The sequence below is a fragment of the Amia ocellicauda genome, chromosome 22 (assembly GCF_036373705.1).
Source record: "Amia ocellicauda isolate fAmiCal2 chromosome 22, fAmiCal2.hap1, whole genome shotgun sequence".
Classification (NCBI taxonomy): domain Eukaryota; kingdom Metazoa; phylum Chordata; class Actinopteri; order Amiiformes; family Amiidae; genus Amia; species Amia ocellicauda.
In genome coordinates, this window is record NC_089871.1 from 15,988,497 (window position 1) to 16,015,175 (window position 26,679).

Here is a 26,679-nt window from a genome sequence, read left to right on the forward strand (position 1 = left end):
GTGTTTTTTTTATTTTGCCTAAATGTTGTATTCCATCTGGGCAGAAGCTGATTAGGCAGAATTTGACATTCAAAGAAGAAAATGTTCGCCAAATTCAGTTCCAAAGAGTTTTTCCAAACTGTTTCGAGTTTTCAGTGTATTCCATGTTGGATTAGTCCACATAAATGCATCATTTGTGGGATAGATAGATTGATTGATAGAAACAGAAAAATACAAAGTAGTGGTTACAATATTACAAGTGCTGTCAAAGGAGGTATTAGCCAATTAATGCATAACACAGGCAAATTTGCACACAGGACAAACCGTAGCACTATCAACATCGAATCTCTGAATTAATATACTGGGATCTAAAAAAGGAGGAAAAAAAAGACTTCTGCTAACTACCCCATTAACTTCTAACCCTACTCTCACCGATACGGCCTCGCAACAGCGTGGCTTCTAACCTCGGGTTTTCGTGCAAAACTATATGGCTTCTTGGAAAGAGCAGCTGTAGCCCTGAAGTCATCTTTGGTTTTGGAGAGGGGAACCAACTACTTATTACCCAATTATAGTCGCCGAAACAGTCTGCGTCTTGGCACGACTCGCGACTGAACATGCCTTGGGAAAAAGCGAACGAAAGCAGAAAAAAAAAAAAAGGCAACAAGTTTTATTTACATTTGGCACCTTAAGCCAAACGTATAGGGGATGCATCATCATTGCTCGAGCCTGCCTTTTACATATACAGACTTTTTGCTTTCAATCCAGTGGCATTTTAATTTTGGAACAATTAAATATATTAATTTAAAATGTATTTTATTGGTTTAATTATTACTTATGCCAATAAGGAGGTCAGACCATGACAAAGTACTAAAGGGATTACAAAAAAATCACTGATTTAAAAAAAAAACAAAAAAAAACATTGGATTTCTCTTTTGCAATAGCTACTTTGTGAGAAGATGCCTAGTTTAGTAACCAGTCACCCTGGTTAAAATAATCAGCCACATTAAACATAATTATGTCCACAATGACAAGTGCAGTGCTTTAAGATGATGCTGAATCCAGAAACTGTGCTTCTGTGGGAGAGAATCTGATTTTGTTAGAAAAACTAAAAAACACCACCATGTGCTTGTTGGGCCACAATAAGAACAAGTGAAGACTCTCTTGTGGCGGAAAATGGGAACTAGCTACCAATTGCCCTGGATGGACACTTTTTCCTGGATGAGCCACAGGCAAACCAGACTATTTAGTTCTTCTGACAGACACACTAAAGTACTGCTAAACAACAGCATAGCAAAGCGTACAGCATATGTACAAGCACGAATGTCAGACTCCAATATGCAATTTGTTTTTTTCCATAACACAAACGCGTGAACTGAAACAATCCAATTTCTTCCCGGCCATGTGTTTCGTGCATGCAGGGAAAAACCTCCAAAAAGGATTGCTCAACTTCTCTGTCCAGTGCGTGTCTTCTGTGCCGAGATGCAAGTTTACATTAGTGCATTATTTTCGTGCCAGCAATTTTTTGTTGTTGCTGTGGTATTGTCATTCCATTACGATTGTTTTACACATACGTATGATAAGCCAAGAGGAATGCATTGTGCGTTGGCTTCATGTAACAATTATAACACCAAAAACAGATCTGGTAAAGCAGGGTGACCAAAGATATGGCATTTTAGAATTATATTTAGAATAATTTATATAGATGGGAAGTGGGGGTTCGATATTTAGCCCACACATTTTTTTATCTTTATCCTCACACTCCTCTCACTTCGCAGAACAGCTGGTGGACCCACCCCCCCACAATCCCAAAGACCTCTGCTATCTGGTATCTGGCATTTTAATTGATAGGTTGTGCCGCTAGCATTAAGCCAATTTAATTTCACAGCCTGATTAAGTCAGGATGCGGTGGGGCCTGCTCAGGTTATGCAACCACTGGAATGGATCGCTATTTCCAACTGACCCGCTTAAGCCAGGCCCAGGGATTTGGAGAAAAAGAAAATGGGAAAACAAAATGACACTCATCATAACGATGCATCACCTTCTCAAGCAATATCTTCACTGCAACCCCCTTGTATGCTTGGGGATTGTCACGATAAGTGTGCTACAACTTTGTTAGCGGTTCCTGCTGTGACACAGTACATCACACAGAAATATTTTTTTACCCAAAAACGTGCTGGTAGTGGTGCATACACGACACACAAATCTGCTGAACGAAATGTATTATTTTTTGAGTGCAAAACCCAGATGCACATTATTGCGTTGGTATGAGAGAAGAATCTGAGCAGAAACTAAACTACATAATCGTTCAGTCACAGTCGTTTGGAAATGTTAGTAGACCTTAACTTTTTTTTTTTTTTTTTTTACAGACAAACAAAATTGTAAAGATTTAAAAGTAAAGAATTGACTCATCGTGGCCAAACTTGTAAGTCCCTGTAAGACTATTGACCTTTCCTAATCACAAACAGATTCCAATCCAACTCCGTTGGACTTCACCTTCTCAGTCTTTGTAGGAGACAGTCTGGGAAACAGTTGCAAGGAATAGGAAGATGCGAGTTGGTAATTGATAGGCTGGGCTTAGTCGGGACCTTCTTAATGAACAGGCAGGGAATACAACCTTAAAAAACCTGGACAGCAGTCGCATTTTCGATGCATGTCTAGCCGTGGCGGCAGTTGAGACCAGATCTGATGGGCTTTCCCTTTTTTCAGCGATGGGGGGAGTAGCTTGTTTATAGCTGCAGGTGACAGTATCAGATGAGTATGCTAAAAGAAGGGGTTGCTAGGATGCCGAGACATCACTCAAATTATTGTACAGTACATTCCCTGCCTGGTGTATTACATTTCAGGCCTGCTGTACCACCGTACCAAGTGGAAACCCTTTGCTTACAGACAGTCTAAATATAACTGGAATGCTGACCCATTTTCAAGGAGTAAAGACATGTCCCATGTCCAGGCCCTTGGGCACTTAGGAAGAGTTAGGGTATCCTATCTTTTTACACCAGGACCCCGTCTTACTACTGCTCAGACTTGGGGTCAAAGTACCTTCAACATCGCACACACCTCTGTTCACCAAGGGCAAAGACACAAATTGCACCTGTAAAGAATCTCAATCAGGAACGCTTGTTTGTAGATGAGGTTGATCAACTGGGATTAGACGGTCTCACCTTGAGGAAGAAGAGCTGAACAGTACCTAAAGACCCTTTGATTCCAGAACTGAGAGTATAAAAAGAAAAACTGGCAGTTCCAAGTTAAAGAGAGAGAGAGAGAGAGAGAGAAAGAGAAACTATCTCACAGAGCTGTTTTGTGTAAAATACACGCACCAATTAAACATAAATGGATACCTAGAAACAAGCTTTGTTAAGCGATCTTAAAAGCTGAGCTCCATGTAGAAAGAGAGAAGAACGGTGGTGGTGGAAGCCAGGTTGAAGCAAGAAGGGAAGGTAGGCTGAGAGGGAGAGGAAGAGAAGAGAGAAAAAGAGTGAGAGAGGGAAAAGGAGACCAGCCCTAACAGCTATAGATTTCTTGGGCAGATGTAGGTGCAATTTTCATTTCTCCAGTGAGCTTGTGGTCTGGAAAAGCACAAAGTTGACCTGCCCCCTGAAGAGAATGAATAGAAGGCAAATATTGAAGCAGCATCACATGACCACCAAGGAATGTGCCAGTTCAGCAAAAGCCCCCTACCTGATATACAAGTTCTTTCTCCAGAAAGGCCTGGCAAGCTGCCAAGGCTCCGAGCAAATTACAATTTACTGCTTCCTTAAGGACACGGCGAGAGGAGGGGGGAGCGAGAAAGAAGGAATGAAAGACAGCAAGAGAAAGAAAGAGTGGGAGTGGAAAAAGGGGAGAGTAAGGGAGTGAAATAGAACTGCTGGGGGAAACAAAGTGGGAGCGAGAGAAATTAAAAGTAGGAAGCAAAGGGACATCAGAGTTTTTAAAACAAAGATTTACCAAAAGGGAATGAACAGTAAAATTGGGATAGGCTAAGTTGGGATATGTCAACCTTGATAAAAAGTAACCCAACTGTAGATAAGTTGACTCGGATAAAGGTGTCAGCCAGATGAATCGATAAAAATGCTACAGCTGTGGATGTCTTGTTTCACCCTTGATCTCAACTTCACATCCTAAATGCACATCTTTATAATTGTATGTTTTTCTTCACTTAAAATACAGCAAAACACTTTAAATAATATGAGAAAGCATATCTGAATATTCATATATCACAAATGTATTTATTTTAACACAAACAAACCAAATTTTGAGTATCAATCATGTCGGGGCGTTAGCTAGGCCTATGCTCCTATTTTAAGATTCATCTACATGTGTGCCGATTTGAAATGGAAAGTCTGAGGGTGCCAGAGATTAAATTAATCTTGGCGTTTGAAGTTCCTGGACTTCGTTTAATAAACCCTTTTCAGACAGAGCTCTCCATATTCGGGCCTGACGGTTACCAGACGCCTGCATTTCCGAGCGTCACGAAGTGCCAGCGAAGACAGGTGCCAGTCGCAGTTGACGAACGGCAGGGAGAGAAAGAACCCACTGATGTTTCTGATGCAGACCAAACCATCAAGACAAGAACTAATTCTCCCGAGTCTGTGTTTAGTCTCTCAGCATTATACGATTCCCACCACCTCCCACCCCCGCCTCTATTCATCAAGAGAGCAAACCTCTGACACATCTCGCAAAACAATTTCAACCGGGCTGATGAAACCGCAATGGGCACGAAAATAAGTTCATCTCATTCACAGAGGAACCTGTAAATCCTTGTGTAAACGTGTTCCAGTGAGGGAGAACAATTTGAAATCAAATGCACGGCTCCCTGTGGAAAGAATGGATTTCCGCCATGTTTCTTAAATCAGAGCCAGTGCAAAAAAAAAAAATCACCATTTACTACATTTAGATCTGAGAAAATGAATAAATAAATAAAATGCAGGGAAAAATGTGCTATACTGACTAGCAAGAAAATATATATTCATATACAGTGAGGGGGAAAAAGTATTTGATCCCCTGCTGATTTTGTACGTTCGCCCACTGACAAAGAAATGATCAGTCTATAATTTTAATGGTAGGTGTATTTTAACAGTGAGAGACAGAATAACACCTCCACCATGGCCAAGACCAAAGAGCTGTCCAAGGAAGTCAGGGACAAGACTGTAGACCTACACAAGGCTGGAATGGGCTACAAGACCATCGCCAAGCAGCTTGGTGAGAAGGTGACAACAGTTGGTGCGATTATTCGCAAATGGAAGAAACACAAAATAACTGTCAGTCTCCCTCGATCTGGGGCTCCATGCAAGATCTCACCTCTTGGAGTTTCAATGATCATGAGAACGGTGAGGAATCAGGAACTACACGGGAGGATCTTGTTAATGATCTCAAGGCAGCTGGGACCACAGTCACCAAGAAAACAATTGGTAACACACTACGCCGTGAAGGACTGTAATCCTGCAGCGCCCACAAGGTCCCCCTGCTCAAGAAAGGTGTACAGGTACAGGCCCGTCTGAAGTTTGACAACATCTGAATGATTCAGAGGAGAACTGGGTGAAAGTGTTGTGGTCAGATGAGACCAAAATCGAGCTCTTTGGCATCTACTCAACTCGCAGTGTTTGGAGGAGGAGGAATGACCCCAAGAACACCATCCCCACCGTCAAACATGGAGGTGGAAACATTATGCTTTGGGTGTTTTTTTCTGCTAAGGGGACAGGACAACTGCACCGCATCAAAGGGATGATGGACGGGGCCATGCACCGTCAAATCTTGGGTGAGAACCTCCTTCCCTCAGCCAGGGCATTGAAAATGGGTCGTGGATGGGTATTCCAGCATGACAATGACCCAAAACACACAGCCAAGGCAACAAAGGAGTGGCTCAAGAAGAAGCACATTAAGGTCCTGGAGTGGACTAGCCAGTCTCCAGACCTTAATCCCATAGAAAATTTGTGGAGGGAGCTGAAGGTTCGAGTTGCCAAACATCAGCCTTGAAACCTTAATGACTTGGAGAGGATCTGCAAAGAGGAGTGGGACAAAATCCCTCCTGAGATGTGTGCAAACCTGGTGGCCAACTAAAAGAAACGTCTGACCTCTGTGATTGCCAACAAGGGTTTTGCCACCAAGTACTAAGTCGAAGGGGTCAAATACTTATTTCCCTCATTAACATGTAACTCAATTGATAACTTTTTTGAAATGCGTTTTTCTGGATTTTTTTGTTGTTATTCTGTCTCTCACTGTTAAAATACACCTACCATTAAAATTATAGACTGATCATTTCTTTGTCAGTGGGCAAACGTACAAAATCAGCAGGGGATCAAATACTTTTTTCCCTCACTGTACACACTGTGAATAGGGGCATAGCACAGTCATGGTTAAAGACAGATTAAGAGTTTACTATTTATTATTATCTAATTCACAAGGGTAACCAATAATATGTGAATAATGTAACTTTCCCACCATTGATTGTCCAAGAGCCAAAAAGTGTTTTTTCAGAGATTCTAATTAAATAAGTTAAAGTAAGTTAGAAAGTTGTAATTTGTAAGTAAGTACTCAATCAAGGGAAAAATATTTTAATTTAAAACATTCACTTGGGGGGCCAGTTATAAAGGACTGAAAACAAAAAACAGAAGTATGTGTGAAGAATTCCTCCCCATTCCCTTTCCCCTGCCAGGCACTAGCATCCATTTCTTCCCGAAGTGCTGAGTAATCAATACACACTCTCCCAGCTGTGTTTTCACATTCTAAGCCCTAATCACCTCAGCACAGGGTTGGCATATTTCCTCACCGAGATAGGAGGAAGTTGGGAAGCAAGGGGAGTTTTGGATGGCAAAAGAGCATAGCGAACAGGGACTGCCAAGGAACAGGGCACAGTGTGGGAAGGAACAGAGATACCACTAGGGACATTCTCCAACAAACAGGAAAGATAACAATACTCTCCTATTCAGGAAGAGGTGATGTGACTTGCTGCCAGCTGAGTTCTGTCCCCGTTTCAAAGAAAGTGAAAATCTATATCTACGAGGCCTCTCATATAGACACTTCTAGCCTTCTTTCCAGGGTTTTTCCGCAGCTATATTCAAATATGTGGTACCGCCTGGAAAGACAAATGTGTGACTGCCGAAAAAACAAAATAAAATTTTAACTCAAGTATCCTTGCTCCGCCCCCTGCTCTCATTCGCCAAAACCTCTCCCTGCTCCCGTTAGCTCTGCCCCACCCCCACCCCACTCTAGTTTGCTACAGCAAATCTGAAAATGGATGACTTGAATTTTTTAGGGGAGGAAACCCTGCTTTCAAAACTAAAACATAAAAAAATAAAAATAAATCGGGAACAAATCAATACGCCAACCACACAATTCAGCTCCTGAATCACCCTGGTCTGGTATGGGTCTATTTCAAGCTTGCATCAGTCTATTCCCTCTGTAAGAAAGCTATACTAATAAGAAAAAGCAATAAAACCAAAGGTTGAAAATAGGAGCATGAATTTGGTTTCGTGAAATCCGAGGGTAAGTAGTTGCAGTCAAACTTCCCCCTTCCCAGTCCGCGTGGCAGTTTTCTAGGCAGCTTAGTATGCAGAGCCTCGCCGTATAACTCGTTCTGACAGGCCTATTATCAAGACAGCCTTCTCTAGTTTTTGTTTCTTTTCCCCCACCCCATGCACCCCCACATCACCAACTGGCCTGTGGCTGGCACTACCGGATTCAGGAAGCAGGAATCATTAAGACTTTCTAAAATTCGCATTGCAGAAAACGTCAATAAACCAAGGAGGAATATTGTTACATTTCTCTTCCTTCTGGGTGCCGAACTTAACAACCCTGACCGTTTTCTTAAGACACGTCCCTGATCAATAAAGCACACACGAAATCTGTTTTTTTTTATGTATTTATTTTGCACCGTAAGATAAAGTTCTCTGTGTTTTAGCCGAATTACGGATACGGCAAAAAAAATCCCACATTTGGAATGAAATGTATCTAAAGTTGTGGAGAAGAGATACAAAAAGGCTGTTTGTTCATTCTTTTTCAGAGCCCTGCCCTATAACCTCATACCATCCATTGCAACACTTTTAATGGTGAGTGCCAGCAGTCAAGAAGGTTTTTTGTGGGACTGGTGCCAACTCACTATCCCCAGCTAGTCTAAACAATGCCATCTCTTCTGAGATTAGCCAGGTCAGTCTGAGGCCAAGGCCAGCCGAACCAGCCTCCGAGATAAGAACGGCAAATAAAAGATTAGCGGGCTACATGTTTGACCTCTGCAGCCCATTCATCAATGAGATCTGCTTCATTAAAATAGACGTACCAAACCTCAGCTATGGTTAGAAGGTCTCCATTTACTTTTGAGTTTAAGGTTTAACTGAAGCTACACATTTATTAAAGGTGTAGTGACTCTCACAATGCGGGCATTGTTCTGCCAACTAAACCCCATCTTTCATTTCAAGTTCAAGTTCAATGGTTGAGGATTCCCCCCCAATTTCATTTGAATGGCAAATTTAATCTTTCACATCCCAAGATTATTACGGCTGTCAAATAAAATGCAAAGCCACTTCTCAGCTTCTTAATACACAAACAATACATTGCCTTTGTATTGCACAACTCTTCAAATAAATATTGTAAATGTGTAACAATAAATGGCAGATGGGAACACAAATGCATGTCGTCTAAAGAATGAACACCAAAGTATTCAAAACAGGGGGAGGGATATAAGACTGTTTATTTAAATTGACTCATTTGCATAGCAGGTAGACAGTGTTCCTTAAAAATATAAAATTAGGCCAGGGCTGGGAGACAGGCGGTGTGTTTTTGGCCTACCTTGATGCACAGGCGGAGGCTCAGGCCTGGGGGCGGCGGGCAGGGGTCTCTGGAAGCGAGGCTGATTGGGTGGCAGTGACATCTTGATAGGCCCAATGTACTGCACATAGGTCCCGGGAAAGTCGCCCCTCTGCTTTGTGCGCTCATTCACCCCCACCATCCAGCCCAGCCGTTCGGGATGTTCTTCGTCACCTTCCTTGAAGCCCAGGGACAACAGAGAGGCCTTGTTGACGATCAGAAGGTCCCCGGGCTGGAGGTCAATGTCCTCCTCCCAGTCTTTGTTGTAAACGTAGAGCGCCCGGTACTGAAAACCCTCCGTGGCCATTTGCTGGCTGCTTCAAACCACAAAGGCTTGGTTGTGCTGGGCTCAAGTTGTTGGGAAAGGAGGGTGTAGTGGGTGGTGTGGGGTTGGGGGGGGACGAGGAGTCACTGAATACCTGGCAGAGCGATTAATCCAATTTCAGTAGCATGTTACCCGGTCCGCAGCAGGCAGGGGACACAGTTCAGTTCTGGCCTGTGTTGGACGAAAGCACTTTCCTCAGCTTGAACCCCCGGTTTAACCAAACGATGGAGCAAAGGGACGATGTTGGCAACATGCTCTTCAACACAGCCTAGGACAAGGGGGCTATGTGACAATGCTGAACCCAAACAGATGAGGGCTGCTGCTGTTGTTGTTGTTGTTTCTACCCCTTGAGCGTGCCAGCATAGGCAGGACTGGGGATGTGGGGGGGTAGGGGGTGGGGGCGTTGTTTATTTGTCAGTCTCCCTGGTGGGCGGCTCCCTCCCCAGCCTCCAAGTCAAGCGGCAAGACCTATGACAGAGAGAATGCTTTATTTACTGTCTGCTTTCAAACAAATAACACAAATGCACAAATAAGGTCTTTATTAATAAATCTGGATCGAAGTGGGAACTATGGCCTGTGCCACTTTTCCCACTTGTCGCTCGTTCTTAAAAAAATGCAGGAACCAAGTTTGGTACGTCGAACTAGGAGGTCAGACGAGACCTCCTGACAGCCAGCGAGGTAACCCGCTCTCCTCTCAGTGCGTGTCACAGGATGTAACGCACGAGGATATTGAACGCATGCAAAAGGCCAATTCTGACTGTGGAACATAATAAGCAGAAGAAAGCTCCAGAGCAGATGTGGTAACTTGCTTGGAAAGCCACTTCAAAGCCCATATTCCATTTGGCTAATCAAAGTTAAAACAATGTTTTTGTTTTGCTTGTGTTCTTAGAGAAAGGGCATTTGATTCCTTTCACATTTCAGTGACTAATATATTCACGTTTAGGGACTTTATTTATGACTGTTGGCTGTAAAGATGTATAGTGTAGGACTTTTGAGGACACATTCTAGTGGAAATAATGTTTTGAATTTCAAACCCAAAGTCCTTGTCAATTGATCCCGACTAGATTCACAGACTGTCACCTAACTTGGTAGAGCTACAGGTCAGTATCTTCGAAAAGAATAGTGGTTTTAGATATTTATATAGGTTTATAATATGGTTATTACTCAAGCACATTATACATGATAGCTACTGCTTTTATAGATCATTTTAGAGTACTAAGGAACTCTGGGCCTTGGCGGCCTCCCTCTCCTCAGTCCTCATCCTCCTTGATCCCTCCACAGCATTTGACACCATCGATCACTCCATCCTCCTCTCCTGCCTCACTGATCTTGGAATCTCTGGTACTGCTCTCACCTGGTTCTTCTCCTACCTCAACGACTGGACCTATCAAGTGACATGGCGAGGTTCCTCATCCACCCCTCAACCTCTCCTAATAACAGGCGTACCCCAAGGCTCCGTCCTGGGCCCCCTCCTCTTCTCTCTCAACACTCACTCCCTGGGCCCCCTCATCGAATTCCACTGTTTCTTCTACCACTTCTACGCAGATGATGCCCAGATCTTCTTGTCTTTTCCCTCTTCTGACCCTCTCATCCCCTCTTGCATCTCTTCCTGTTTGTCTGCTATCTCCACCTGGATGCACTCGCACCACCTGAAGCTCAACCTCTCCAAATCAGATCTCTTTTTCCCCCTTCTTCCTCACCTTCTGCTGATCTCTCCATCTCGATCCCCTTGGAATCTTTGACACTCTCCCCTTCTTCTTCCACTAAGAACCTAGGAGTGACCCTCGATCCTGTGCTCTCCAACACTCAGCACATCACCACGCTGACACGCACATGCAGATTCTTCCTGAGTAACATATGCAGAATTCGTCCCTTCCTCACCAACTACTCATCTCAGCTGCTCATCCAGTCCCTGGTCCTCTCCCGCCTGGACTACAGCAACTCCCTCCTGGCCGGCCTGCCTGCATCTACTACCCGCCCGCTCCAGCTCATCCAGAACTCTGCGGCTCATCTGGTATTCTCTCTGCCCCGATTTGCACACGCTACTCCACTGCTCTGATCCAGGATGAAAGACCTCATATTGTATACACTTGTGTAAATTGAATTTGTAACATGTATTATTTTTATATGAATTGCACTGCATTATGTAAATTGGAATTTGAAATGTTTTGTGCCTTGAACTGCACTGTATTTTTTGCACTTTATACTTTGTATTGCACTTATATTTTGTAAGTTGCCATGGATAAGGGCATCTGCTAAGAAATGAATAATAATACTAATAACTTGTTTAATCCCACAAGCATAGTTTAATGGTTTAAACCAGGGGAAGGCCAGTTACTGTACAGTGTTTCTTCCATTACCCATTATTCCATGAAAATAATTGTTTTTGTTATGCTCTTTATTATTTTTATTTCTTGGCAGACGCCCTTATCCAGGGCGACTTACAACATAAGTTATGAAAGAAGGAGATCCACTACATAATATCCATAAAGTATCTTAACTACTGACTTTGCTAGACAACAGTGTAATGCAAGAAGATAGTATTGCCCAGATCTAGGACAATGCAAAGGAGAAACTGGCAAAGGGACATCTGAGGTTGAATTATCTGGAAGACCGATCTCCCCAATCGGATGCCAAGCAAATGGTGGTTACACATTCAAAACACAAGCACAACTACTGCTGGCCCAAGTTAAATGATCTGTTGTGATGAAGCCCAAAATCACTCTAGAATGCAGCCTCATGCACACCAGTTAGATTTGTCAATAGAAATAAATAACATTTTGATTTACATGGAATATGTTTAGTTAACCATTTGGCTTAATATTTCTGTCTGTTCCCCCAAGCAACACAAAGACCACAACTAGGATACTTAGGTTACAATCACTAGAGATCCCAAGTGCGGCGTTCCAACAGTTGTGCACAAAACATCCGAAAAAAACTGTTTGCAAACCGTTCGAAATAAATAATCGAAAACTAGAAGGTTAAAACCCAGCAGACCCACACAGTCTGTCATTTATTAATGTATTTCTTTATTTTAAGAATAAGAAACATTGTTCGATCTTGACTCTGTTGGCTCTCACCCAAGTGTGATAATGGAATGCATATCCTTCACTTACATTCATTCCACCAACTGCCAGACAGTTAAGGCAATAAAAAGCTCTCTGGCGAACAGCCATCCTCGCTATTGCCTGCACACAAGTTCAGTTCCTGGCAAGCCTAGGCTAACCCCTTTGAAACAAACATGCCTAAACTCATATAGATTGCTCGATTCATACTTTTCTTTTCTTTTTTTTTCTCCCTTGATGAATTTTCCGCCTATTTGTAACCTAATTTGGACACAGCAAGGACTATATAGCTCGTCTCGGAAGCAAAAAGAGACTGGTGACCTGCAACACCACTTCTCCAACCACTCGTGGAGTTTATTTGCATGTCGAAATGTATGTGGTTGGAAAAGAGCGTCAGACTTTGAAAAATAATCGCAAGATCAGTGTAGTCTACGAAGTCAAACCAAGGTTGCAGTAAGTCTCTCTCTTTGTTGTTGTGGACAATAGGGAGATTGCGGTCCTGTGTTGTCTGGTGCTGTACATCAGCTTTCAATAAAGGGGCGGCTTTATGACTCTCGCCAACAATGCATTATATATGAGATGAGAAGATACATCTTACCATTTGAATTGTGAAATGAGGTACCGCAATCGCAAATGCGCTTCACTTTAGGGTCAAGAAGATTTCGTGATTTTTATTTTTTGTTTGGTAGCTAGAGTCAAATACAGCCTCAGGCTTTTCTCCTGGGGGATAACTTCCCATTAAAAAGTACTTAGTCTTAACTGGGAGAAAGGAAAAACAAACCAACAAACAAAGAACTTGCCCGCACATTGGCCAGTCACACAGACGCCCACCATTGCTGCTGACGTCACTGTCTGCAACTCAAGGATCACCGGCTCAATCCCAGCAGCACTTAGGACAACTCAGTGTCGTTGGCTAAGGCCAGCAGCTAGAACTAGATAGGCTCATGAAGTTTGTTATATGAATTAAAATAAAATTTAAATAAATGTAAACTAATTTTTAAAAATGAAAAGGCACAAACAAGAACATAATTTAGTTGTTTTGGTTCGATCTGATGACCCAGGCTTTAAACCTGAAAAAGGTATTACTTGCACTGTGAACCACACAATGTACACATAAGGAATAATGTCCGTGATATCAGTCCAGTGGGAAATGAGAAGGGTTAAAACCATGGCTGCAACTTCATATTCCTCAGGAATAGGCCATTTGCATTGCAATCAAATATGTACCGTGCACACTGTAATTAGCTGCAAGCTCAGCCAAAAATACTAGTGGGATTACTAATTTCTGCATAACACTTGGCACGCAGTGTTAAAACTGCAAAGTATCAGCTTACATCATTCCAGCTTCCTTAATTACATAATTGCAAAACTTTCTACATCTCACGGCACCGTGTAACCGTGCCAACTGAAACTTTAACATAAGTACATAAAGCTCCCCTCGTGAATAGATTGAGGATTTGGATTGTAAAGGGGGCTGGTAATAAAAGCTCAAGAAACAAAGACGGGATAGTAAAGATACTTTGGAAACCATCCTGGAGTGAACATAGATAAAGATCGGTAAAGTATAAAAGAGACACAGGATAGTAATATAATTCCTCATTGTAGGCGACACAGTGAAAGCACAGAAGCTCAGTGTGAGAGGGGAGTTTTACGTTCAAGTCTGTGCTGGCATAGTAGAGAGTGCCGTGAGTTTTAAAATGAAATGGTGAAAGTCTACGCAAATTTATTTTATTTCTTGCATCTGCATGTAATAGAACTAACATGCATAGTACAGTAAGTAAAATAAATTGTGTGCAAGCAAGTTGGCGTTTTGGCCCCTAATAAGACGGGTTCAAAGCAGCCAGCAGTGTTTCTCTTTATGAGAGCTCAAAGTTGGCCCCTGTTATGGGGAGGAACCAGCTTCTGCTTGATGAGCAATGACAATCTCCATTAGGCCATGAGATTGAACATTTAGATACTAATTTCTCTGCCACAGCGAGTTTACATTTTTTCCAGCTCAAAATAAATCCTACCCGGTCATTTCTCAATTGAAAAGCAAACCGACACATATCCATTTGCCAAAGGCTTAGATATGAATTACGAAACCGTGAAAATTTGTATAGCCGTCTCTTTAATACAATTTTGTTTATCCAAATCCAATTCTTAAACATTAAGGAGTATGATTCAATAAGTCATGGTGGAAGGGTTGTTTTCATTGATCTTCATCATATGGATATTGACAAAGAGTCCTTTGTGTCTGACTTTCAACTGAGGAAAAAAAAAAAGCTTAAGTAAGCAGCTCATATAATCTGTGGAATCCGTGATATACGTTAAACGGACACACGCATCACATTGCATGTGCCGAAACACCTTCATCAAAAATGTTTATTTTGCGCCATTTTTCTTGCTCGCCCACAAGCTCCCCAAGTGCAAAGGCCCTGCACCACTTTGGTAACAGATGTAAAAGATGGTGACACTCTGAGAAGACAATCCAAAAACCCAGCATTTAGAGAGTGTCAGTAGGCAGGTCATGCACACGTCATTCAGATACTGAAGCTTGATTGACTGACATTGAGAAGTCTGTATTCCTTCTCAAAATGTTCCTGTGCTGTAATTGGCTGGGTGAAAGACACAGAAAGCATGGATCATTAGCATGTGATTGGTTAACAACAACTAATTAAGTGGATACATTCGACATACGAAAAGCACCATTCCATATAACTATAAAAGTTGTACCCTGACAGTATGTTAACCAAGTATTTGTACAGGATGAATAAAATCAGTTTAGGAGGGAGGGAACTAAATATTGAGATTTCCATCAATGAGGAATAATTTGACTCTTTGCCTTTTTAGATTTCGGTGTCCGATTTTAAAAGTGGCGATAGTATATCCCAATAAATAAATCCAGCATGCACTTGCAATGAAAAACAAAGCCAAAGGACTCTGCTTAACCCTGACATTTACTGTACAGCGGTCGTCTAATTTTACTTAAATATCCAAAGAGTACAGTATTTTGAGAAAACCCCAATGTGTTGGCTGGGGCTCAGCTGATTTCGATCATTTTGCAAGTGGGGGGAAACTTTGGCAGGATATAAAATTAGAACCAGTCGCTTATCCTCTCTAAACGGAATCCTATGCTTCACAGTCACAAATGCTGGCTCCATTATTGAACTGGCTTTCACCGGATAGCTTTATAATGAAGGGAGGAGAAGGGGGTGGGGGTGGGGAATTGGAATCAGGAGAGAGTACACTCACACAACTCTCTGGTTTAGTGCACAGAGGTCATAGCCAGTTTACAACAGCCGAAAAAACTGCCTCCCTCATTCAAAAATAAATTACAGGGGGTGTATAAGAAGATGCTTGAGTTAAACCACAGCAGCTGAGACTCAGCCAAGTGCCAGCAAGTTCATTCTGTCTAATACTCTCCAATCAAAAGCAAATCGTCTCCTCAGCGGCAGATAAACAGCCGCCCAGCAACACTGCCCAATCAGATGGATTCCCTCAAATCCTTATTCTGCCACCATCCAATCAAATGCATTCAAGTATACCTTTCAGTGGGGCCAAATGAAACATTCCCCTTTTTAACCTCTCTAACTAGTGGTTTAAAAAAACAAAAAAACTCTAGGGTCCATAGGTATGAGCATTTAAGTTTTAGAACTGAAAGGGAAGAAAAAAGAAAGAATGTTTTTTTTAAGATGCAACCTAAAAAATTGCCTTTTCTCTCAACTGTCACAATTTCCACTTTCTTGACACAGTGGTCAATAATTGTATTTGACAAAAAGTGTGCATGGACATTTTGTAAAGTTGAATGTCTTTTTACAGTGATCGGTTACATTTCACTATACTAACCTTTAACAACAAATTTTTTTACAGTCATTATCTGTTTTCCAGAAGCCTAAACTCTGCATTTTAGAACCATTGCATTTACAGGTTCGGAAATTTCCAGTTTTTCAGACAAGATTATAATATCCAACTTTTTTTTTTCGTGGCCCTATTTCCACAAGTGATATTCATCAAGCTTAATTTGTAAAAGAATGTTTGTTCCATTTTATCCCATTTTACAAAACATCCAGATTAGCCATGGAACCACATCATAATATAATTAGTTTGGATTCAAAGGAATAAATACAAAATATCCACAAGCCACAACTGGTTTTCAAGAAAGTACAAATGGAGTCTCATGATGTGTGAAGTGGTAAATACTGAAAACGCTAAAATCATTTGTCAGAAAACCCAAAACTAAACTCCTTATCCTTCAAGGGACTGGCGTAAGTTACAGTTTCCTCAGTTTGTATTGTACGTTGATGTTTTCACAGCCACCAACGGAGGGACAATTTATAGAATATATGGACACTCTGATTTATAATGGTTTTAAATTATCAAAGACAGAGCTTCAAATAGGCAATTCTACAACCTTTTCTCTTTCAAATAAGAAATTTGGTTGTTTTTTTTGGTGCGGATAGTGCGACTCAAAAATTCCATGACTGCGGACAACCCCGGCCCTATAATTATGAATGACCAGTTAGTACTAAGCAAATGACGGACTTTCTTTAAAGATTCCACACCGTCAGTAAAAAGATCAACAGCACTCCTTCCATGCAGATATTACAAGCTTCTAGCATGTGTATCCATTTAATTCAGTTCTGATATTTTACAATGTCATTAGCTAGTGACTAAATTCAGCTTAACAGTCTTCTTTTTGTATAAAAACATTTGCTGTTTCCTTGAAATTGTTCTGAACTTCCATTTAAAATTGAAAACAAAACCAAAATAAAAAAATAAAGAGGTCAAAGAGTTTAAAGAAATTCTTATTTAAATCGAATGAAAACAGACTTAAAATAACCACCCTCAAGCTTTGTGACTATAACTCCATTGTTGTTGAGCAGTTCATGGCCACAGCCACATGCCAGTACTGGGAAGATCACACTGAGATCAAGAAAGACTCTCGCCACAATAAAACAACTCGTATTTCCTTGCAGCCTAACAAAAACAGACCATATTTCAGATTGTTGGTTTGTAAATACCATTTCCTCAAAAGCGTTCGAATTCCGATTAATATCTTTCTTTAGAAGCCATGCCTACTTTCATAAAATATATGATGAGGTTCAAATGTCCTTCTACTGAGGACCTTCTTCATTATTAATAGCACATATCATTAGTGATAGCCAAGGTATACCAAATCACTTATTTATTTTTTCCCAGAAGCGGCAATGCTTCAAAAGCGTATGTGAACGCAATGCGAAGTATTATGTAACTACAAGAACAGTGACTGCACTTTCACAGCAGCTAAACGGTGAGCCCGGTTCTTTATCTGCGACAGCCCTTACATCAAACAACTTTGCACACAATCTGTAAACCTGTCCGTGTTCATTCACAGTCATTAAAATGACAAACGTGCAAAAGACGAAGATGCAAATGTAAAAATAAACAACCATTTAAGCCATTTAGCTTAGTAATATATTGCTGCTCTGCTACTGTCCTCTTGCTGATTATTAAAAGCCACTACACTCTGTGTCCTAGTTAATCATTGACTCCCAGATTCAAAACCCAATACGAGCCATCCTAGTCCAGACTCGCAAATCAATCCATTTAGAGTTCACACTGATTAATTCAGAAACAGCACCGAGGCACAGTTGAGCAGCCCTGCTTTTGCTACCTGTCTGTCTTCCAAGAACATTTACACTCCAGGTGCTATAAGGAATCGACTGCACTCACCCTGGTCTATATCTGAATCTTTTGCCCTGAGTGAGAGGGGTGCCACCTTCCCGGGAAGGTGTTGCTCTTTGGTGCTTTGTGGGGAAGACCAACTTTGAACGGTTTGACCCAGAAAAGTTTTTCTATAAACGTCATAGGCAGGAGAGGGGGATAAAAAAATAATTAAAATGCAAAAAGTGACGAAGATGATTGTGAATCCAATTGTGTCACGGCTTTTTGGGCTCTTTTTGTACCGGAGGACAACCAAGTGAGTCGCCCTTCTCTGGATTTATACAATGAGGCTACGTTCGTCACAGAGTGATGCTGGAAAAAAACCTTGCGGAGGGGAGGGGAGAGAAGGAAAACGGGGGGGTTAGAAATTCATGAAAGCGGGCAAAGGAGTCATCTTCCAACGTCACCGATACCAAAAATTCAGTTTAACCTTGAGGAAGGTGCTCAAACACCATCCCCTGCAACTCCATCACTTTGGGGTGTTATTCATTGCCCTTATCTTTGGTAGATCTTTAGGAAGTGAACCCTGGATTTAAGAGCTGCCCCCTCCCCCCATCCGTCCATCCATCCTCCCACTCCCAACCGTCAGAAAACAACCCGATTTGCTGCAATCAAAATCACAACCCCTTTCCCCTTACCCCTCGACTAACACGTACACCAAAGAAAGAAATTAAAGTCCACCTCTTCAGAAAACAATCACACCGATAACACTGAAATAATGCAGCTCTGAAGCAAACACTCACCACCTCTGGGCAGACCGGCCACTCGACTGGCACAGCAGGCACGCAATTTGACAGTCTCCGTGTGCAAAGGTGCCAACGCAAGCACGTGGCACCGACATGCCCAACCACAGAACAGCACCCTCACGCCACCCATCCCCAAAAAAATCCTTTTTCTTTCTTTCTTTCTTGCTTGCTTGCTGGCTTTATTTATTTCAATTCACCACATTACAGCAGACGCCACAGCTCCTGTGTTGTGTTCTCGTCCATTTCCATCTGAAAAGCAGCTTTCTCCTGCTCTCTCTTTTTTTTTTTTTTTTTTTATTCATCTGAGGCAATTAAAATAAATTAAAAAAAAAAAAAACATAATAAAATAATAAATTCTAACAGTCCGGTAAAGAGTTGCTGAGGATCGTGCTTTTTTTTTTTTTTGCTTTTCTTTTTTCCCCCTCTCTCCTCTCAATATTTTCATTTTTTATTTTTTTATAAAAGCAGTTCATAGGAACAACCAGACACACACACACACACACACACACACAAAATAAAAAAAAATAAAAAGGAGAAACTCACTGTTGCCAGACAGAGGGGATACTAAACTGTCTCCTAGACTCCTATTGGGTGGCCAGCTGACATGTGCTACAAAATCACCAGAGAAGCTTGAACAAATCAAAGAAATGTTCTAATATTAGAAAATGTATCTAGGCAGTGATCGAGTTTCTGACCCCACAACTCCACCTTCTTCACACTTCAGTTACTTAGATCTCCGAGTGCACATATTCACCAAGAATTATAATTATAATAATGAGAACAATAATATAGTACAATATAAGCTCTCGCAGGATGTCTTTTCACCACGCATCCTGCCCATCCACATTTTGCAGATCTCTTACAACTACCTGTGTGTAATCCAAATCTAGTTTAATTTTTTTTTTTTTTTTCAAATTAGCAAGCACATATAAGTACTTATATATTGTTTATGTATTCTTTAATAAAGATGACCACATATAATATAAAGAAGTATGAAGGCTAAAAGAAGAAAGTGTGAATTAAGATAACAATAGATATAACTTTTTATTTTCTTCCATCCCCCCAGCATAATCTCATTCACTGTCTTCAGGCTAAAGATGCCACTATTTAGCATTTCTGTCACAGGATTTTACTGTCCGGGAACATGCAATGGATTGCATGTGACAGCAGTGATGTTCATTGGTTGAAATAAAGGAGGTCTCTGTGCAGATGCCCCTATCAGGGACAGGAGGTGGGCTAACACTGGTTCTATAAACATACATGTGTGTCTGTGTACATTATTTATTGTACATGTATATGAAAAACAGTCAATATTAAGGGGTCACTTGGATATCTTACAACTCAAACAGGAAGACGCCAAATAAACTTTGGAAATGTATAATCCATCGAAATCTCACCCCTACCGCTTGATAGCAGTCACAGCTGCTCTGACTGTAAGCATTTTGTCACACAACTCAAGCAGTGTATGGCCCGTCTGTTTTCGCCCCATTTAGTCCCAAGGATATTTAAGATTGTTGGGTTCATCTTTTTCTCTTAAAGTTGTCTTTCTAAAGAAATGGCTTAAGACATACACACACACACAAATGAATGATACTGTTCCTTTAGAAATGCAGCTTAATTTTCTTACCAGAAAAACAACCCCAAACATGTTAAACCTTCCGAGTTTGACTGTGGGCATTCTGTGCTTTCTCGGAAACGACTCTTTTTAAGAGTTGAACAGTTCAAAAATGGTTACCTCTGACACTTGTCCACAGCCCTTATAGCCAATCTGAACAGTTTCGTTCTCTGCATGCAATTTATGTGAATATGAAATTTATAATAAGTTGACTGCTGGTTAGCAACGTAAAGTTTTGTCTGACTTTTTGTATAGCTACCATTTTTTCTATTTTTGTGGATCATTCTCTATACTCCATAATGCAAAATATGTGTTCCAGGGAATTTGGGATACAAAATCATATCTTATCTCCTTCCTTGGAGCCACTGTAACTTCCAATACTCTGCTCCTACACTTGCCTTCAGCTTCCTAGTTGAAGAGAACCAGCCGATTGTCCGCAGCCTATTAGCTAGTAGTTTGACCCAGATATTTTAGTGTCCCTGGTCTCAATCAGTTCTTACAGAACTCTGCAGCCTCCTGACTAGGGGTAATTACACACTATAATAAAGCTAAATGTTAGATTTTATAAAAGGGTATTCTTAATTCAGAATAATTCAATATTATGAGTTGGAAATTTTATCTGGACTGTGTATTCCGTTACCATCCCTTCAAAGTATTTTGTTTGACATACAGAAATAAAATAATACACCGCCTCCAGGGCAATATCTGGCTTTTATTTTGCCTCCTTCCTAATAATGATATAACGTCCAACTTGCATTTAGCAAACTTAAAACACTGAATTATGTCAGCATCAGAAAATAAGATTATCTTAAAACATATCCCCATGCTACTAATACTAATATTCGTCATCACCATCATTTTTAATATTTGATTAATGGTAGTATTATGACTACCATGTCTAATAATTATTATTAGTTGCATCTGTGTTCTACATTAGAAGTAAAGGTGTAGTTTTTTGTAATTACGTAATTATATTCTAATTAGACACTGTGTGCATCACACCAGTGCTAACATGCTGCAAAGCTAATTACAAGATAGGGAATAATATAATGATTTATTTATTTATTTATAATCATTCATGATTAAACTAGGATACGCGGATAACTATTTTTAAATCACTACAATGTGTGTATTTATTACTTTAAACACACACTTGTTTTCACTGGACACATTTTTTTTTTTTTTAATATATGTGATGTGACAGCAATACGCAATTAGTAAAATATACATCATTTTAACAATCGAAACACAGACAGACAATAACCGAATGGGTCAACACGTAATCAGTGCACTGTAAAATTAAATTATTAACAAAGATTTCTCTGGAGCACTCTCTTAATGTACATATATGATCTACACGTATCCGAGCTCCAGGGAGCGTTCAGACTCTGTGCCCGGGCACCAGGCCAGGTCCCATTTGGGACAAGATACGGCAAGTTTTGGATGCAACCCAACATGCCAATAATTAATAGACTTAACTAACCGAAAGGGGAAAATGTCTAGAACAAAAACCTTGCCTGTCAATAAAGCACAACTTCCAAAGAGCCTACTTTCCCCCGCTTTTAACTCCAGCAGGAGCCACAATCCAACTTAAAAAAGTAACCGAAGAGCCGCGACACCCTCCATCGCGACGCAGGACCAGTCGCAGCCGCTCGGTTGTCTGTCGCAACAACGTAACGTTAATAACACACAACTTCAGACCAGCTGCACACGTTTCTTTTGGGGGAAATGTGTTGCAGACCGGGGGGCAGCTGGTGGATGTGCCCGGACAGCAGCCCCGCAGTTGGCGATTAGCCGATCGTGCGTCTTTGCGCTTTTAAGGGGAAAACAGACCTAATATGTCCTCTGCAGCTGCGAAGGATTCTCTCGCACGACCGGGCGTTTGTGTCGCTTTCACGCAGCGGGCGTGCGGGTGTCGGGCACAGGACTGCGAGGGGCTCGGTGCGGGTTTATCCTGCACACTTGTAGCTCCACTTCCTTCCACCATTTTTCAGTTTCGGTCCAGCAGAAACGCGCCAGGAGAAGTTTAGAAACTCACCCGCGGACACTCGCTCCGGCGGCCCCCGCGGCCACCGACAAGCTCGAGCTGTCGCCGGATTGTCGCTCACGTCGTGCTGCGCGCTGTCGTCTCCCAGACATGGACACGGCCTTCCTTCCCCCTCCGCTGTCTCCGCGTCTCTGTCTCTCCGAGCGAGTCCTGCCAGCTCCCTACACAGCCATGTTCCAGCACAGCACCGAGGAGGAGGCAGGATCCCGTGTAAGTGCGGACACGACAGCGACGGAAAGACACGAGCGCGGCCGGAAAGAGCCGAACACATCCGGGCCGGGGCGAAACTCCTGCCATGCTCAATAGCGCAAGTGTGCAAAGCCGGTAGAATTATATATTTGATATGCTTGGTTTAACAATGACTTTAATGTGACCACATCAAATTAAATAACGATATTAAACCATGCACATAAGAAACATTTTAAGTCAAGGCAGAACATAATAATAATAGATTAGACAACATTTCAAGTGAGCTGCATTAACCATAACATGAATTGTAATCACAGTATTACAAACCTATATATAATATCCTGCCATTGTATATAATCCCATAATACAGCCAGGCTTTGCAACAACTATATATTACTATGGTACACTTATCATTGCTTCTGCGTGTGGAAAAAGTGATTAAACAATCCAAAAAACATTACAAGTGACTGTAGGTCACTTTTCATATTTAACCAAAGCAAAATATTGTTTTAAGCAGGTGTGGCATATTGTCATTTAGAAAATGTTTCAGGGCAAATAGTGTCATAGGTCAATACTACTCTCCTGGCAGTACATGCCACAACAGGAGGCCAATGAAATCACTGGCGTAATTGTGTCTCTTTGCAAAGGGCATCTACAGTAATGACAGTGCACTGCATTGTATAACCACATTGATTTTATATTCTGCTTTGGAAAAACAGACACACTTTTCTAGTTGCGTGCCTTTGCTACAGCAGTGGGGCAGAACGCTGTCTGTTTACATTTTGACTGAGAAACATTTTGACAGTGATATTAGCAAATCAGAAGGTATTTTGACTCTACCTTGGTTGAAATGGGGTACTTTCTCCCAGTGTCACCAGTCGGCACAACACTGGCATTACTAGGCCATATCATAACTCCTACAGGAGGCTGGGAGGTAGTCGTACTAGGGTGCAGACAGTCGGAGAAGTATCTCGAAAATGCTCCAGTGGATTCGAACGGTGTGGCAAAGTAATCCTAAACTTTGCAGCGAAGATGGCAGGCATTTTTAAAATACTTGTGATACCGTTATTCCGAAGTACCCTTTTGTAAGGTCACAACTTAGATTCTCACTGTTGACTTTTATGAATATTGAATAACACTTTTTTGTTTTTATTGGTGGGTAGGGGGCTTAGCAGGGGTTCCTACAAGCAATGCATTTTGAGGAATTTGAGGTATAGTTCTACTGCAGTGGCTATTGTTTCCTTTGTGGGAAATTTGAAACCCAAAGGAAAAAATTAAACATAACTTGCTAAAGTCTTAGGTTAGACCTTTGCTTTTCAGCTCTGTTCCTAGGGGTTCACTGTCCTGATGGTTTTTGTTACAAACGGAGCTGTGAGTTACTAAATGGAGGCCTTAAATTAGCTAATGATGTGCTTAATTTGACTTTTTAAATGAGTTAGCTGACAAAAAGTAAAATCAATTTGTATTTCCCCCAACTGAGCTCCAATTAGCAAAATTATTACTTCAAGTTAATGGTTCCCTTGAGTGATTTTAGGTCTGTTCTAGATATCCAGCTCTCTTGTTATGCTTGACACTATGTTTTAATGTTGTATGTACATGTGTGTATTATACATTTCCTTTTAATAGCTTATGTTTTATTTCTTTCCGGACTTAGTAGTCTGCAAATTAAATTTCGGTCTCAGTTGGGCTTCCCTGCATAAATAAAGGTTTTGATTGATTGATTGATTGATTGATTGGATTCATTTGGACCAGGGTTGAGAACTACTGAGCTATACATTGATGGCCTCTGCCACAGGGGGGCGCTGTGGACTGCATCAAACACCAGTGACCAGCTGTGAATAGAGGCTTCAATTCATAGCCCAGGCAAGGAAGGGAGAGATTAAGTGTGGAACAAAATATTGGTCCCAGATGCGACTCAACAGTCCGCTTTAAATGGAAAAAATTTGACATCATATCCTCTTTATGACAGGTTATTACAAGTCTTTGCCCTGCGCACTTCAAGGTACTGCTTTGTTGTGTTTGCTGAGAAAACATCACAGTAATTATTAGTATTTGTTTAAGGGACCTATTCCAGCATTTTTGTCAGGAGGCAGTTCCCATTGACATTTCTCCCATAGTGGAAGAGTTTTATTCCTTGAAGAAAAGAAAAAAAAAAAAAAAAATCCCCACTCTGAGCAGAGCCAAAACTAAAAGCAATAAAAATCTTGCATGGGAAGCAGCTGGGCAGTGTTAAAATGGTTCAATTGTAAGCGTTTTTTTTCTGTTTTGTGAAATGCCGTTTAAAAAATGCTGACCGCAGAGAAACTATGAGGCCGAGGCTTTGCACAGAGCAGGTGTACAACAGGAAATGTGTCCAAAGGTAGAAGCACTATACTTTCTGCCTGGACCGGTTTCATATTTTTGCCCCCCACTGTTTTTTCCTTTTATTGGAAAACAAAGAAAAGTTTTGGCTCCTGTTTACACCCGCTAATGAAGTAGAGGGGGTTCTCAGAAAAGTGATGTCCCTTCTCTGTCCGATTCTCACATCCAATCAAATCACTCTACGGTGTCAGGATCCCAAATGAATTGAACTCCAACAACAGAAACAAAAAAAACTACTAATCAAAAGTGAACTCTTTTCAGTCCAGCATTTATTGGCTGGAATTTAAGGCAAGAAAATATTTAATTGAGGGAAAGGCCAAGATAGTAAGAGTACTGACCAAATTACTTGTTCAGCTTAGGGCAAGGAGACCTCCAAAATCAACTCTCCCCCCTGCCTTACAGACGTGAATTTGTACACCTGTGTTAAAGGAAAGAAAGTCAAACAAACAGTACCTAGAGAAGCTATTGTGAGGTATACACATCCATATCTCTCTCTCTCTCTCACACACACACACATACACACACAGATGATCCCAAACTGAGGTCCAGGCCTCTGAAATTCGCATATTGTGAGATGCAAGGTCCGTAAACCAGTATTGGAATGTCATAACTAGACTTTGGGAGGCCCAAAGCAAGGTTTTGCATTTGGCACAACATGTGTGTGGGAGGGGGGCAGTGTGTCTGTGTTGGGAGGGGGTTGTGCCAGCTTATTGGACAATTTTTACTTCACATTGCTTGGTAAGAAAGGGCAAAGAAAGAAAGAATGAAAGGAAAGAAAAAGACATGACAGATAATGAGAAGTAGACTGACCTAGCCAACAACAACAACAAAAACGGTGGACACAAAATGGGTAAGAAAATGACACACGTAAATCAACGTTACAAACACCACACATGTAAATTCATGGCTTTTTTATTCTAAGGAAGATGTAGGAATGTGAAAGAAAAGAAGGAGTGAGAAAGTGGACAACACAGGAGAAAAAGATGATCCAGTCCTGTAAAAGACAGAAGAGGCAACAATTGTCACCTCTTTCTCATGAGTGAGTTTCGGAAGGCTAGAGCAAGGAACTTTGTGATATCGCTAGAGGATCTCAGAAAAGCGAAGGAGAAACGTTTAGATTTTGGTCTGGCCCAGGACTTACTCTAAAAAAATGGTTAGGACAACTTTACAAAAGTAGTTTCATAGGTGTAACAAATTTGTATTAGAATCTGCTCTTTCTTAATTGGATAAGCCTTCACTAATTAGGCTGTTTGACTGTTGCTACTCTCTATATATAACATACAGTACAATAATTATAAAACATGGTGCACATACTGAAGCCTAAGTATAACAGTTACAAATACACAGGTTTCAGTTCAAAATAGAAGTGGAAACCGAGCACTGTTCAGTTAAAACGTGCCTTATCCAATTAGGCTGCACTCTATAAGTTCAGCACAGCGCAGGAATGTTCAGTGAATCCCCCTCTTCTCCCAGGTAATCCCACAGAGTGCATTTGCCTGCCTTTAAATGGTGAAAGGTGTTTCCTTTCAAAGATCTATTATTATTTATACAAGAATTCATACTTGAGATTAATGGGCTGGTTTCTACGGCAACAGAGCCAGGAAGCCAGGGTGCTCGGTTAAAGAGCAATAAATATCAAAACGTTGAGGAGGTGATGCTGAGCAGAACAGCAGGAGGATAAAGGAGGGAGGCTTTACTCTCTCTCTGTCTTGATTTTATTTATTTTTGTGTTTACCTTCCAAGCCTCCTTGCCCAGTTGCCGCTTCCTTTTGCTCCAATTCACAGATCACGTAAAAGTGTGAAAATGTCACATGGTCATATAAGTGAGTGTGGGGCATAAAAGTAGAGAGCGTACTTCATAGTATTTG

The 26,679-nt window shown here is 41.2% G+C and overlaps 1 protein-coding gene across 1 annotated transcript in view; it reads right to left on the bottom strand.

Moving 5' to 3' along the window:
* pik3r2 (phosphoinositide-3-kinase, regulatory subunit 2 (beta)) overlaps positions 1–22,473 on the bottom strand; it is a 35,818-nt gene extending 13,345 nt beyond the window's left edge. Inside the window, exons 1-2 of the mRNA XM_066695281.1 lie at positions 22,253–22,473; positions 8,761–9,571 (exon numbers count right to left, since the gene is read on the bottom strand). Coding sequence (XP_066551378.1) covers positions 8,761–9,085 — 325 coding nt within the window. The 5' untranslated portion in view covers positions 9,086–9,571; positions 22,253–22,473. The remainder of the gene's footprint in view (positions 1–8,760; positions 9,572–22,252) is intronic.
* Between the last annotated feature and the right edge of the window lie 4,206 nt (positions 22,474–26,679).